This window comes from Delphinapterus leucas, chromosome 10, assembly GCF_059928025.1.
Source record: "Delphinapterus leucas isolate spDelLeu-1000000601 "Yukka" chromosome 10, BTC_Dleu_Yukka2, whole genome shotgun sequence".
Taxonomy (NCBI): Eukaryota; Metazoa; Chordata; class Mammalia; order Artiodactyla; family Monodontidae; genus Delphinapterus; species Delphinapterus leucas.
This window is the reverse complement of record NC_143138.1, coordinates 104,553,990-104,566,531: the sequence shown is the minus strand read 5'-3', so window position 1 is coordinate 104,566,531 and position 12,542 is coordinate 104,553,990. Positions and strand designations below refer to the sequence as shown.

At 59.2% G+C, this 12,542-nt stretch overlaps 1 protein-coding gene across 2 annotated transcripts in view; it reads left to right on the top strand.

Moving 5' to 3' along the window:
- ALDH1L1 (aldehyde dehydrogenase 1 family member L1) overlaps positions 1–12,285 on the top strand; it is a 43,372-nt gene extending 31,087 nt beyond the window's left edge. For both annotated transcript variants that reach the window (XM_022562499.3, XM_089919853.1), the window contains 7 exons: positions 4,148–4,241; positions 5,640–5,739; positions 6,999–7,097; positions 7,754–7,919; positions 10,202–10,307; positions 10,781–10,980; positions 11,801–12,285. In XM_022562499.3, coding sequence (XP_022418207.2) covers positions 4,148–4,241; positions 5,640–5,739; positions 6,999–7,097; positions 7,754–7,919; positions 10,202–10,307; positions 10,781–10,980; positions 11,801–11,856 — 821 coding nt within the window. In that variant the 3' untranslated portion in view covers positions 11,857–12,285. The remainder of the gene's footprint in view (positions 1–4,147; positions 4,242–5,639; positions 5,740–6,998; positions 7,098–7,753; positions 7,920–10,201; positions 10,308–10,780; positions 10,981–11,800) is intronic.
- The last annotated feature ends 257 nt before the right edge of the window (positions 12,286–12,542 follow it).

Genomic DNA, 12,542 nt, shown 5'->3' with positions numbered 1-12,542 from the left:
GCTCCACGGTCTGATCTGGTAAATTCCTGTCTCTTTGCTCAGCCCTTGAGGTTTGTTCTTACGCAGAGGGCTCTTCCCTGGTTCTCTCTGGTAAACTAAATGACCTGTGGTCTATCTTATTGCTGCCATAGAGCTACCAGCCTCCTCTTAATTGTTCACCTCCAAAATCTACAGTGTTTTTGAGAATGTCCTTAGGATTGAACTTCCTCATACAGTTTCAAATAAAGTCAGTTCCTCTGGGGAGTGTTTTGGAGCTCTGTTTTTATAGAAAACCTCTTCCCCCGCCAAAATCTCTGAGCCACGGCCTCAGGCGCTGGGCCCCCTGCAGGAGCTGGGGGCAGGTGGAAGGGCAGTCCTGGAAGACTCAGCCTGCCACACCTGGGAAAGAGCTGTCACCTTACAAGAAGGGCAGGTGGGAGCCATACTCACAAAGAATTTGGCCTCTGAAACTCAGGGTTGGAGGAGATGAGAACCACTGCTGGCCTCCCCTCCTGCAGAGGTGCCACATCCCTGGACTGCATTCCTGACCACAGCTGCTTAGGCTGGAGGAGAGGGGAGAGTGGTTCACGGCTCAGGTGCCACAGACTCTCCTGAATAAATGTCTCTTCACTTGCTTTCTGCCCTTAGGAAAATTTACAGAGACTTTAAATTGTTGGTTTTTAATGATTTTCACCAGTTTTGGTTGTTTGCCTGAGAAGTTGTCGATAGGGCTCCTCATACTGGCCTTTGGTGGTGACTCTCACCTCATACCTTTTTTTTTTTTTTTTTTTGCGGTACGCGGGCCTCTCACTGTTGTGGCCTCTCCCGTTGCGGAGCACAGGCTCCGGACACACAGGCTCAGCGGCCATGGCTCATGGGCCCAGCCACTCCGCAGCATGTGGGATCTTTCCGGACCGGGGCATGAACCCGTGTCCCCTGCATCGGCAGGCGGACTCTCAACCACTGCGCCACCAGGGAAGCCCCTCACCTCATACCTTTTGAATACATTGTGTTTATGTTTTTATTATTCTTAAAAAACATGTCATTGTAATTTTGGTATCCTCCCTGACCCGCTAAGTAAAAAGAGATTTTTTTTCAGCTTTTTCCCCCTAAAATTCTGTTCTGATATTTCTAGCTTTACTATGTCATAATTAGAGAATTCAGCCTGTATATTAGTTTTCTAGGGCTGCCATAACAAAGTACCCCAAGCCAGGGGGCTTAAACAACAGGGATGTATCGTCTCAGAGTTCTGGAGGCTAGAAATCCGAGATCCAGGTGTCGGCAGTTCTGTGCTCCCTCTAACGGCTCTGGGGGACGACCTTTCCTTGCCTCTTCCAGCTTGTAGAGCATCACCCTGACCTGGGACTTGACCTTTACATGGCATTTTTCCTGTGCATGTCTGTATCCAAGTTTCCTCTTTTATAAGGACACCATTGTCCCAACAACAACCTACCTTATTCCCAAATAAAATTACATTCTGTGGTACTGGGTATTAGGATATCAACATATGAAATTGGGTGGGACACAATCCAACCCATAATAGCCTGTAAAAATTCTACTTTCTAAAATGGAGAATTTCTTTGTGACCTAGTATATGATACCTTCTTATAAATATTTCTTGGATAGCCTAAAACAGTGATATTATTATTATTCAATAGACTTTATTTTTCAGAGCAGTTTTAGGTTCACAGAGGAATCAAATGGAAAGTATAGAGATTCCCATACATGCCCTGTCTCCCTCATAATGTCCCACATGTGTTACAGTTGACAAACCTACACTGGCATGTCATCACCACCCAACGTCCATAGTTGACATGAAAATTCACTCTTGCTGTTGTACATTCTGTGACGAGTGTAAAACAACATTTACCCAACATTGTGGTATCAGATGGAATGGATTCACTGCCCTAAGAATCCTCTGTGGACGAGGAAAAATCCCATTCATTTCTCCCTCCCCTGCAACCCCTGGCAACCACTGAGCTATTAAGTGCCTCGAGAGTTTTGGCTTGTCCAGAATATCATTTGGTCATCATCATACAGTGTGTAGCTTTTTCAGATTGGCTTCTTTCACTTAGTAACATGCATTTAAGCTTCCTTCGTGTCTTTCGCTGGCTTGATGGCTCATTCCTTTTTAGAGCTGAATAACATTCCACTGTCTGGAAGGACCACAGTTTATCCATCAGCTACTGAAGGACGTCTTGGTTGCTTCCAAGTTTTGGCAGTTATGAATAAATTGACCTTCCATGGCATTTTTCCTGTGCATGTCTGTATCCAACCCCCTATGCAGGGTTTTATGTAGACGTAAGTTTTTTACTCCTGCGGGTAAACACCAAGGAGCACGATTGCCAGATCATATGGTAATAGTGTGTTTAGTTTTGTAAGGAGCCGCCCAAAATGGCTACCCCGTTCTCGCGATGACGAGAGTTCCCGTGGCTCCACATCGCTGCCGGCATTTTGTTAAGGTTCTGGGTTTTGGCTGTTCTGTGGATGTGTAGGGGTGTCTCGTTGTTGTTTTAATTTAAATTTTCCTGGTAACATATGATGTTGAGCATCTTCCCATGTGCTCATTTGCCATATGAATACCTTCTTTGGTGAGGTGTCTTTTCAGATATTTCGCCCGTTTTTTAATTAGGTTGTTTCCTTATTGTTGAGTTATTTGCATGTTTTGGGTAATAATCCATTATCAGATACATCTTTTGCAAATATTTTCTCCCCAAGGCAGTGATTTTTCAAAACATTGGTGGGGGAATGAAATTAGCATCAGAATCACTTTTGGAGGGGCTTCCCAGGTGGCACAGTGGTTGAGAGTCCGCCTGCCAATGCAGGGGACACGGGTTCGTGCCCCGGTCTGGGAGGATCCCACATGCCGCGGAGCGGCTGGGCCGGTGAGCCATGACCGCTGAGCCTGCACGTCCAGAGCCTGTGCTCCGCAACGGGAGAGGCCACAACAGTGAGAGGCCCGCGTACCGCAAAAAAAAAAAAAAATCACTTATGGAGCCTTAACTGTTTAGAGAGAATGCAAGTGTCCTACTCCAAACCTTCCAAACCAGACCTTCACTGGTGCCGCTGGGCACAGGCAGTTCTACAGGCGTGGAGGCAGGTGCACAATGGCGATGGGGGGACTGGGTGGGGTGGAGGAGCCCCAGGACTGGCTGATTAGTGGAGGGTTGGGGGAGGGCAGGTGTGGGGACTGACTGTTGGCTTGAATGGCTGGCTGCACAGAGAGGTTGCTGACTGAAATGGAGAACATGGGGGAGAAGCAGGTCTGGGGAAGCGGAGGAGTTCAGTTTCAAACATGCTGAGTTTGAGAGGCTGTAAGGCATCCAAGTGGAGGTGCTGCGCAGGCTGAGGAGTGATAGATGGGTCTGGATGTAGGGAAGCTGGGCATGAGATAGAGATTTAGAGGATGGTGAGCCTGCAGATGGCATTTGAAGAGGTGAGCTGGGGTGAGATGACTGAGGAGACCGTGAATGGAGAAGAGAAGGGGGCCCAGAGTGCAGCCAGAGGCACTGGGTGTTGTAAGAGTGGAGGGAATTGGGGCACAAGGAGGTGGAAGAAGGGCAGTCAGGGAAGCGAGAGTGGAGTAGCAGAGGAGGAGACGTCAGCAGGGGCCTTGCGTCAAGTCTGCGCAGAGGTGACCCTGAGGTCTCATTGCACAGCAGCCCGGGAGGGTCAGTAGGCGCTGGCCACGTTGGGGAGGGTCCCTGCAGGCCTGGCATGGCGTGGGGGGTCGTGGAGTGTGGAGCGGCCAGGAGTCCAGGCATCCCCACAGGAGGGGTAATGCGTACTGGTTGGGGGCTTTCACCCTTCTCTCTGCGTCCCCACATGGTCGTCTGTGTCTCTGTGTGTCCTTGTCTCCTCTTCTCATAAGGACACGGGTCGTATTGGTTTAAGGCCACCCTAATGACCTCATTTAATTCAGTCACCCCTTTAAAGACTCTACATCCAGTACAGTCATATCTGAGGTCAGGGGTCAGGACTACAGCCTGTGAATTTGGGGAGACACAGTTCTGCCCACACCAGGGACCAAGGCGCGGTGAGCCCGGGGGTGCCGAGGCCCTGGCACGTGGGCCCCGAGCTCTGGCCATGGGAGGACGGGCTGGAGGAGGGTGGCCATCGGCCGGATGGCACCGCGGCCATCCTTATCCCCCGCCCACTCCTCCCCCAGGCTCAGTGGTCGGCCAGAGACTCTCGGACCATCCCGACGTGCGGAAAATCGCGTTCACGGGCTCCACCGAGGTGGGAAAGCGTATCATGAAAAGGTAGGCGGTTGGAGTGAGTGGAGGGGCCAGCACTGCGGGGCCGATGGCCTCTGGTCCCGCGTGTGAAGCGGACAGTGCTGTGCGTGAGCCCGAGCCTGTGGCTGTCACAGGGTGGGGCCGCTGCAGACCCTGGTTCCATGAGAGACGAGCCCTCGGTCAGGCCGGTGCAGCGGGGTGGGACCAGCGAGGGGCTGGGGCTTCGCTGCGATCCAGGGCCACGAGCAGGCGTGGCTGCTGGGGGCGGAGCTGTGAGCGCGAGGGACACGGATCTCGGAAACTTAGTGCAGAGTAGAGCATCGGGACAGTTTCTGTGCAGGTTACCAGTTGGAACGATATTATTGTTAATGGGCTTAAATAGAATTAATTTCACTGGATTCTTTTGAGCTTGCTTTTAATGTGGCCACTAAACAAAAATTACCATGTCCTGCGGCTGGCATGGGAGGCGTTTGCCCTCTCCTGCTGACCAGCGCTGGCCGAGGGCCCGCTCCCGGCTTAGTGCTTGGACGTCAGCCTCAAACCCGCTGGGTCGTGTCGCTGATTTATGACACGACGTGGCCTGTTTCCCCCGGTCCCGTGAAGGAAGTTGGCGTGTCAGTGGCTCTGGTCCAGGCTGCTGACGAGCTTGGAGAGGTCGATGGGGCCGGACCCCAGGACAGCAGCTGCAGCTCTGGCTGCCCCAGGCCTCGCAGGGTGCCTGAACCCCCCCGCCAGTGCAGCTGAATTTCTGGGGTGAGGTCTGGGCAGACGTCTGCACTTTGAGTGACAGGTGCAAAGGGAGAGGAGCTGGGGCTGCTCAGCAGTCTGACCTGCAGGGTCTCCAAGCCCTTTCTCTGAGGACACCTGACCGCTGTGACTGCTGTGCTCCGAGGGTCACGCATGGGACCTCCCAGGACGGTCCAGCTGTGGCGGGGCATCTCCATGGGGATTAAAGCTGCAGCCCTGCCCCTGCCCTGGCTCCCACAGGCCTCTCTGTACCCCTCAGCCCTGAGGTGGGGGCCATGTGCCCCTTCTTGAACGGGCACCACACAGGTGCCCATCAGAGTGGCTCTGCGTGGCCTCCTCTTGGGGTCAGGCCTGAAGACAGCAAGGCTGACCTGGAGGATCGTCTGCAAGGGGAGGGGTGCAGGGGTGCCCGTGGGAGCAAGGCCTGGGGCAGGGCTGGGCTGGGGTGCTGGGCTAGGAAGGCGGCAGGGAGCTGGGGGAAGCGGGGGACGAGGGGAGAGTGACGGGGGAAGGCACGGCCCGGGTCACACGGGGCTTCCCCCAGCCCGGACCCTGCGCCGTCCTTTTGAGTGAAGCGTGCTCTGGAGCTGTCCTCATCCCTCCCCTGGCTCTCCCCCCGCCACCCTGTGTCCCGGGCTCCGGGGACCCAGCTAGCCAACTCTCTGTTCCCTTCAGCTGTGCCCTGAGCAACGTGAAGAAGGTCTCCCTGGAGCTGGGCGGGAAGTCTCCCCTCATCATCTTTGCTGACTGCGACCTCCGCAAGGCCGTACAGATGGTGAGGGCCACGGAGGGCGGGGGCCGGGGCTCAGGGTCCACGGGCAGATGCACAGGCATCCTGGACCGCAGAGAAGAGAGGAAGAGGCCTTGGGGCCGAGGAGCGGCATGTACCTTACAGGACAGACGCCCAAGAAGTTTCACACCTGTAGGGATAACTGCAGTCAGCTTCAAAGATGGGGAAACGTGAGCCAGGGTTCCGTCTGTTGTGAAATCAGCACGGCCAAGTTTCCTGTCCCACAGAGAAACAAGCAGAACCCTGGGCACTTGGGCGGGACCCTGCTGGCAGCGGCCACCCCTGCTGTGGCTTGCCCACACTTGCCCAGCGCCGCCATGGACTCGCTGGGCAGCGTCGGGCAAGTCACTTAGCCTTTCTGGGCCTTGCGCTCTCACCGGGACGATGGGAGAGGATGGGCATACGGGATTCAGCTGTCATGTCTGAAGGGTGTGGACCACGTGGCAGGTGCGGTGGGTCAGTTGTCCTGACATTGTCCCTGTTGTCATCACACCTCTGCACACCAGTGGGAGCAGGCCGGCCAGGCCACGCTCAGCCAGGTGCCCAGATACCCCCCACCCCATCCAAGTGCTGCTGTGCCCCGGAGGAGTGAGCCCGGCACCGCGTGGAGGGGCTTCAGCCTCATTAGAGGGGAGACCGAGGGAGACTGTCGGCCCAAGGGTCTTGGCGGCTGAGCAGAGGCCGATGCTGCCAGGCCGGAGGCCTGTGTGTGTCTCTGGGCAGTGCAGTCGCAGCTTCTTCCAGGAGAGCTGAGCCTGACTGGCTCTCCCTCCCTCCCTCCCCCGACCCCCGGCTCCCCAGGTCCAAAGAGCAGGCTCCCTGGGGCCTCTGAGGACGTTTATTCGGGATTCGGGCCTGGGCAGGCACCATCCCTCCCGAGAGTCCCACCCCTGCTGCCTGCTTCAGGGCGCAGACCCCATCTCCAGGCTCAGCTCCAGGAGCGCAGTCCCGAGCCCTGTCATGCCCGGAGCCCACCCAGCCTGCGGGGTGTCCAGGCTCCCCCACTGCACGCCCGCTTGTGCTCCCCCCGCTGGCCTGGTCCCCCTGCGGCCTCACTTCCCGCTTGTTCCCCTGTGGCCGCTCGTCTCCAGGGATGGTGCCCAGTGCCGGTGAGCCTGGACGGCCGCAGGAGCTCAGGGCACCTGCCTCCTTCCCCTTCCCGACGAGGGGGCGCTGGGGCCCAGTGCGGGCTGGGGGCTGGCGCCCGGGGGTTGTAACCCAGCCCTGTCACCTCTTCTGCAAAGGGAATGAGCTCTGTCTTCTTCAACAAAGGCGAGAACTGCATCGCCGCCGGCCGGCTCTTTGTAGAGGACTCGATTCACGACCAGTTTGTGCAGAGGGTGGTAAGTTGTGCCACAGGGCCTGGGAACTGCCCACTCACCGGGTACAGGGCCTTGGCGGGCAGAGCCAGGGCCGGGCCGGGCGCTATCCACCTGGTCGGGGGCGCTGTGACAAGTCTTCCCTGGTTTTTATTATTTCGGCGAGAAACGGCAACCCCGTGGCTCCCCTGACGTGAGCAGCAGGGCCCGTGTTCGGGCGGGGCCCTCCTGGTGCAACCCGGGCGAACAGACGTGGGGCCGGGCCAGGGGGAGTCCAGGTGCAGCCCCTGCACACCGCTCCGTCTGCCCACCTTGTCACGGGGCGTCATTGTCTTGTTTCCCCACCCTGTGGCCTGCAGCTCCTCCGTCTGGGAGGTCGGGTGCAGGACCCCCCTGTGCTGCCCCTGCGCCACCCCCCACTCCCACCTCTCTGCACATCTGCGTCATCCCAGCCCCCAGCACCAGGCCCAGGTCTCCTTGCACGGAAGGTGCATTGGGGGCTTCAGCCTGGAAGGCAGGTTTGGAACCAGAATATGGTCCCAGGAGTCAGAGCCCTGCGTGTGGACTTTCTTCAGGGGCCAGCGGTTGGTCGCTGAAAAGGCATACGTGGGAGGCGGGTCAGGCGGCAACTGGTCAGGAAGCACGGCACTAGGCGACCCTGACGGGGAGGACCTTTGCAGGTGGAGGAGGTGGGGAAGATGAAGATCGGCAGCCCCCTCGACCGGGACACCAGCCACGGGCCACAGAACCACCAGGCCCACCTCCAGAAGCTGGTGGAGTATTGCCAGCGCGGCGTGAAGGAAGGGGCCACGCTGGTCTGTGGTGGGAACCAAGTCCCCCGGCCAGGTCAGTCAGCCCTCCTGGCCACGTGGGCAAGCCAAGACAGCGGGTGGCATGGCCTCCGGGGCAGGCATCGCAGAGTCAGGCTCCTAGGCTCCAGCCCCCAATCCGGGACCTGGGGGATGGGGGGGGCACCTTGGCTATTTGGACACCTGCCAGGTCAGGTGTGGGGCTGGTAAGATGAGGCCCTTGTTGCCCAAGCATCTCCGCATCCTTGAAACTCTTTCCTCCCATGGATCCGTGGTGCTGGATTTCATGGTTTGCCTATCTTTGGTCATCACTCCTCCATGGCCACTCTTGGCCGGAAACCCCCTCTCCGCCTGTCCCTTAAATGTAGGGAGAGCCCCAGGTCTGTCCTGAGCTTGGACACTTTCCCTGGAGGGTCTCTCGCCCTGCAGCGGCTCAGACCCGCCCAGGACTTGTCTCCTCACCCAGACTCCTGAGCCGTGGACCCCTCCGCTTGCACGTCACCCAGGCCCCTGAGTCTCAGTGGTGCCAAGTCCACCTCATCACAACATCCCCAGCCCCGACCTGACCCCAGACACACACCTGCCCCTCTAGAATCTTCGGTCCAATCCAGTCACCGAGCCCGAGAAGCCGGAGCAGCAGGTTCAGACAATCTGGGCTGCTTCCCCTCGGACCGCCTGCTCCCCGTGTCAGGCACACGTCTGTTTCCTACACCCTCACCATCCAACCCTTGGTGCCGGCACCGAGCCTCACGCCAGCCTGTCCGCCCGATGGCGGGAAGGAGGGAACGGATTCCAGGCTCCTCCCTTTCTTGACCCCAGCTCTTAATTAACTGCCCGATTCTCTCAAACCTGGAGATCTTCCCCGCCACCATCGTGCCGACTCTCCCCTGAGTCTGGACCGGAATGGGGGTCCTGGGGGCCTCCTGAGCCCCCAGTCATGCACTTACGCGGCTGCCGCGTCTGGCTGTGTGTCCTCCGTGCCGAAACCCTCCCACGGTGAGCGCCTCCACAGAGGCAAGCTCACCCCGGCGTGTCTCCCCACCTGTGTCCAACCTGCGGCCCTTAACTCTCCCTCCGAGTACACCCGGCATCTTCCTGCTTGTGTGCTGGCTGCTCCTCCACTTACAGGTGCCTCCTGAGCGTCCCCACCTGGTGACCTCATCACTCAGGTGGCCTCGGGCTCAGGCTGTGGTGCTCCCGCAGGTCTCCGGCGTTCCTGGGCACCTCGTACCTGCACAGAGCTTATAGCCACTGTGCCACCGCTGCCTGCTTGCCCTCTTCCCTGCCCCCACAGACTTGGGCTTCCATGAAGCCAGAGTCTGGGGCTGACATGATGTGAAGGCACCTTTGCAGAGCAGCTAGGGCTGCAGCACCCAGGAACCATGGGGCCCGCTCCCCACCACCCCCTGGCCTGAGGGCCCCCATGGGGGGCAGTGCTGTGAATACAGGCTTCTCCCAGTGGCCCACCCACCTGGAGGCCAGAGGATGAGGGATCCCGGGCGTGCAGCCCTCCTTCCCGGGGCCCGGCACGCAGGGGGGACGGGGGTGTGGGCGGAGACTGGCCACCCCGGAGCACCGGGACCTGGGGGCACATTTCCTTTGCAGGCAGGGTGAATACAGGCCACACCCCAGGGGTCAACATGTGTTCATACACGACTCATGTTTTAGAAATTGTAATTACTGTTAAAATATAATTTATAAAAATATGGAATATTTTATTAAAGATAAAATTTTTTTTGTTCTTCTGAACACTGGAGGTAGAAAATTTCAAGTCTCTTGGTTTTCCCGAAATCAGGCCAAACTAAAGTTTAGTCCAGCGGGTCTCAGGGCCCGCAGCTCTATGTCCAGAGGAGAAGTAGTCAGAGAACGCCTTTCCGCCGCCAGAAATGGTTTTGTGGGGCAGCCAGGGCCTGTGGGGCGGCAGTTGGGATGGGAGAAGGTGTGTCTGGCCGAGAGCACCAGCTCCTACCCCCGGGCAGGCAGTGCCCACCCCGCAGGGTCAGGAAGGATGGGGAGGCTGTCCTGGGAGGCCCTGTCCACCAGGACCTCTGTCCAAGCCCCCCTCCACAGGGCCGATGGAGGGCCTTCCGGAGGCTGCACTGGCCGAAGGATCCAGATGTGCTTTCAGACTAAAGGTCACTAGAAAAGCCCAGGTTTCGTCCGGCTGCGAGCTGCAGCCCTGGCGGTGGACAGACCAGCTCCTAGCATCACCTCACTGTGCTTAGAGCACTTAGTTGAAAGGCTGTGAGGGTCAGGACTCGTGCGCCTGGGGCGGGAAAGCCACCCACAGTGTCATGAACTCCTCTGTCTCCACCAAAGGTTTCTTCTTCGAGCCGACCGTCTTCACGGACGTGGAGGACCACATGTTCATAGCCCGGGAGGAGTCCTTTGGGCCTGTCATGATCATCTCTCGGTTTGCCAGCGGGTAGGGAGCCCACTTATGGCTCATGACAGCCTGACTCTTGCCCTTGTTACTGGGGTCTTCGCATGAGCTGCGGGGCCGGGAGGGGAGCTCAGACGGGTGGGGGCTGTGGACGCAGCCCAGACCTCGCAGACTTCTCGCAGCCGCGGGGGTGGGGACCCCAGGGGACCGCAGGGCGGCTGGGCCCACCAGGAGTGTGCTCCGCGTCTCTCTGGGCGTCTCTACAGCGTGCTGGGTTCAGCCCTGAGCACCCACGGCTGCGTCATGAGCCAGCCAAACCTCAGTGGCCGGAATAGCAACCATTGTTTGTTTCGCTTGTGAATCTGCAGTTTGGTCAGGGGGGCTGACCGGTCTGTGCCCTGTGCCGGCCGTGTCGGACTCCCCCCTGGGGCGGGGGGCGCAGGTCTCTCTGGGTCCCACGTCCAGGGCTGGACCCTTGCCCTCCTCACGGAGGCCCTCCTGGCTTTTCCCTGCAGCGACGTGGATGCGGTGCTGTCTCGGGCCAACGCCACAGAGTTCGGCCTGGCCTCTGGCGTCTTCACCAGGGACATCAGCAAGGCCCTGTACGTCAGCGACAAGCTAGAGGCGGGCACTGTGTTCGTCAACACGTACAACAAGACCGACGTGGCTGCTCCCTTCGGAGGCTTCAAGCAGTCGGGATTTGGCAAAGACCTGGGTAACCTAATCGTGCCCGCTTTCATTTATCCATTCAACAAACATCGGTTAGAGCCCGCTCAGTCCCAGGGGCCAGGGGTGGAGCTGATGAGATGGCTGCTGACTTCTTGCTGGGAGGGGATCGGTGATAAATGGGGCTGGAAGCCAGATCCTGCTGGAAGCCGTCCAGACAGAGCGATCTGAACAGGAGGCTGGAGGGTGGCTTTAGCTGGGGGCCAGGTGGGCCTCCCTGAGGAGGTGTCCTCTGGGCTGAGACCTGAGTGGCTGGAGGAGCTGCCGTGAAGGCCCAGGTTCATGCATTCCTGCCAGAGGGGACGGCGGGTCCTGAGGGAACCAGCTTTGGTCTTGGAGCTGCAGAGAGAGGCCGAGTGCTGGAGTGGGCCCAGGGGCGGGCAGGAGGCCAGGGAGGCAGGCAACGGCCGGATTGCGGGACCTGGGACCACGGTCAGGGCTGAGGCTTCAGAGAGGGGAGCCCGTGGGGGCCGAGCATGCCCAATGTGGTGACGTGAGTCCCAGTGTAGAGATGGTGTCACCGGGCCTGCCTGCCCAGGGAAGAGGACTTCTGCCCGGCACCCCTCTTTCCCTGGCTGCTCTGTAATGTAGGCTGGGTCCCACTCCCCGCATCCCACCACTGTGGAAGCCAGAAGCTGGGGGTTAGGTCCAGTCGGGGATCAACTCTGACGTCAGACTTGCAGCGGGGCAGGGGGGTGCGAAGGTGCAGGAGAGCACAATGTTCTTCTCAGCTACGGGGCCAACGGGGCCATGAGACCACAGCGCTGCCGGGACCGTGACGTTGCTCCCGGGCTCGTGGTGTCTTGCAGGAGAGGCGGCTCTGAATGAGTACCTGCGGGTCAAGACGGTTACCTTCGAGTACTGAGGAGGGCCTCAGGATGTGTCCCCAGCTGTGGGCTCACCCCCCGCAGTGCACAGCCCCTCCCTGAACGTGGTGGAGCCCTCCTGCCTGCACCCCTGTCCCCATCTGGGACCCCCATCCTGTCCCGTCAGCGCAGTCATTGTCTCGGGCAGAAAGTGGCCCCGTGCGAATAAAGGTTCTGGCGGGCACCCTGCGTCCCGGCGCGTCTGTGTGCCCAGGCCCTCCGTGCGAGTCCTGCTCTCGGGCCAGCTGGCTGGGCTCGGGAGAGCCAGGCGCCCTCCTGGGCAGGGTGTCAGCTCCCGCCTCAGAAACGGGGTGCTGAGATGAAGTTAGGACGCACGTCTGTTGGGGTGACCCCGGGAGACACCAGGGAGGAAGCAGGCTGGGCCGCGGACGCCTCCCCAGCAAGTGGCTGGACCCTCCCCCCATGCCGAGCAGACCCGTCCAGGGCCCCCCACGATGGGCGTGTTCCCCGTTCGCGCTGCCTGTGTCTTCCGGGGCCCGGCGGCCTCCCCACTTCTCCTGGCCCCCGCCATGCGGCCTTCCTCTCCATCCGTCTGGCCCTCAGCGTCCCGACCTCCCTGGGGAGTGGCAGAAGAGCCATGAGGAGCGGGTTCCTTGCTCCCTAGATGCTACCTGCACACACTCTCCCTGCCCCCGCCCCGCGTGTGGGTTACTTAACCCTTCCC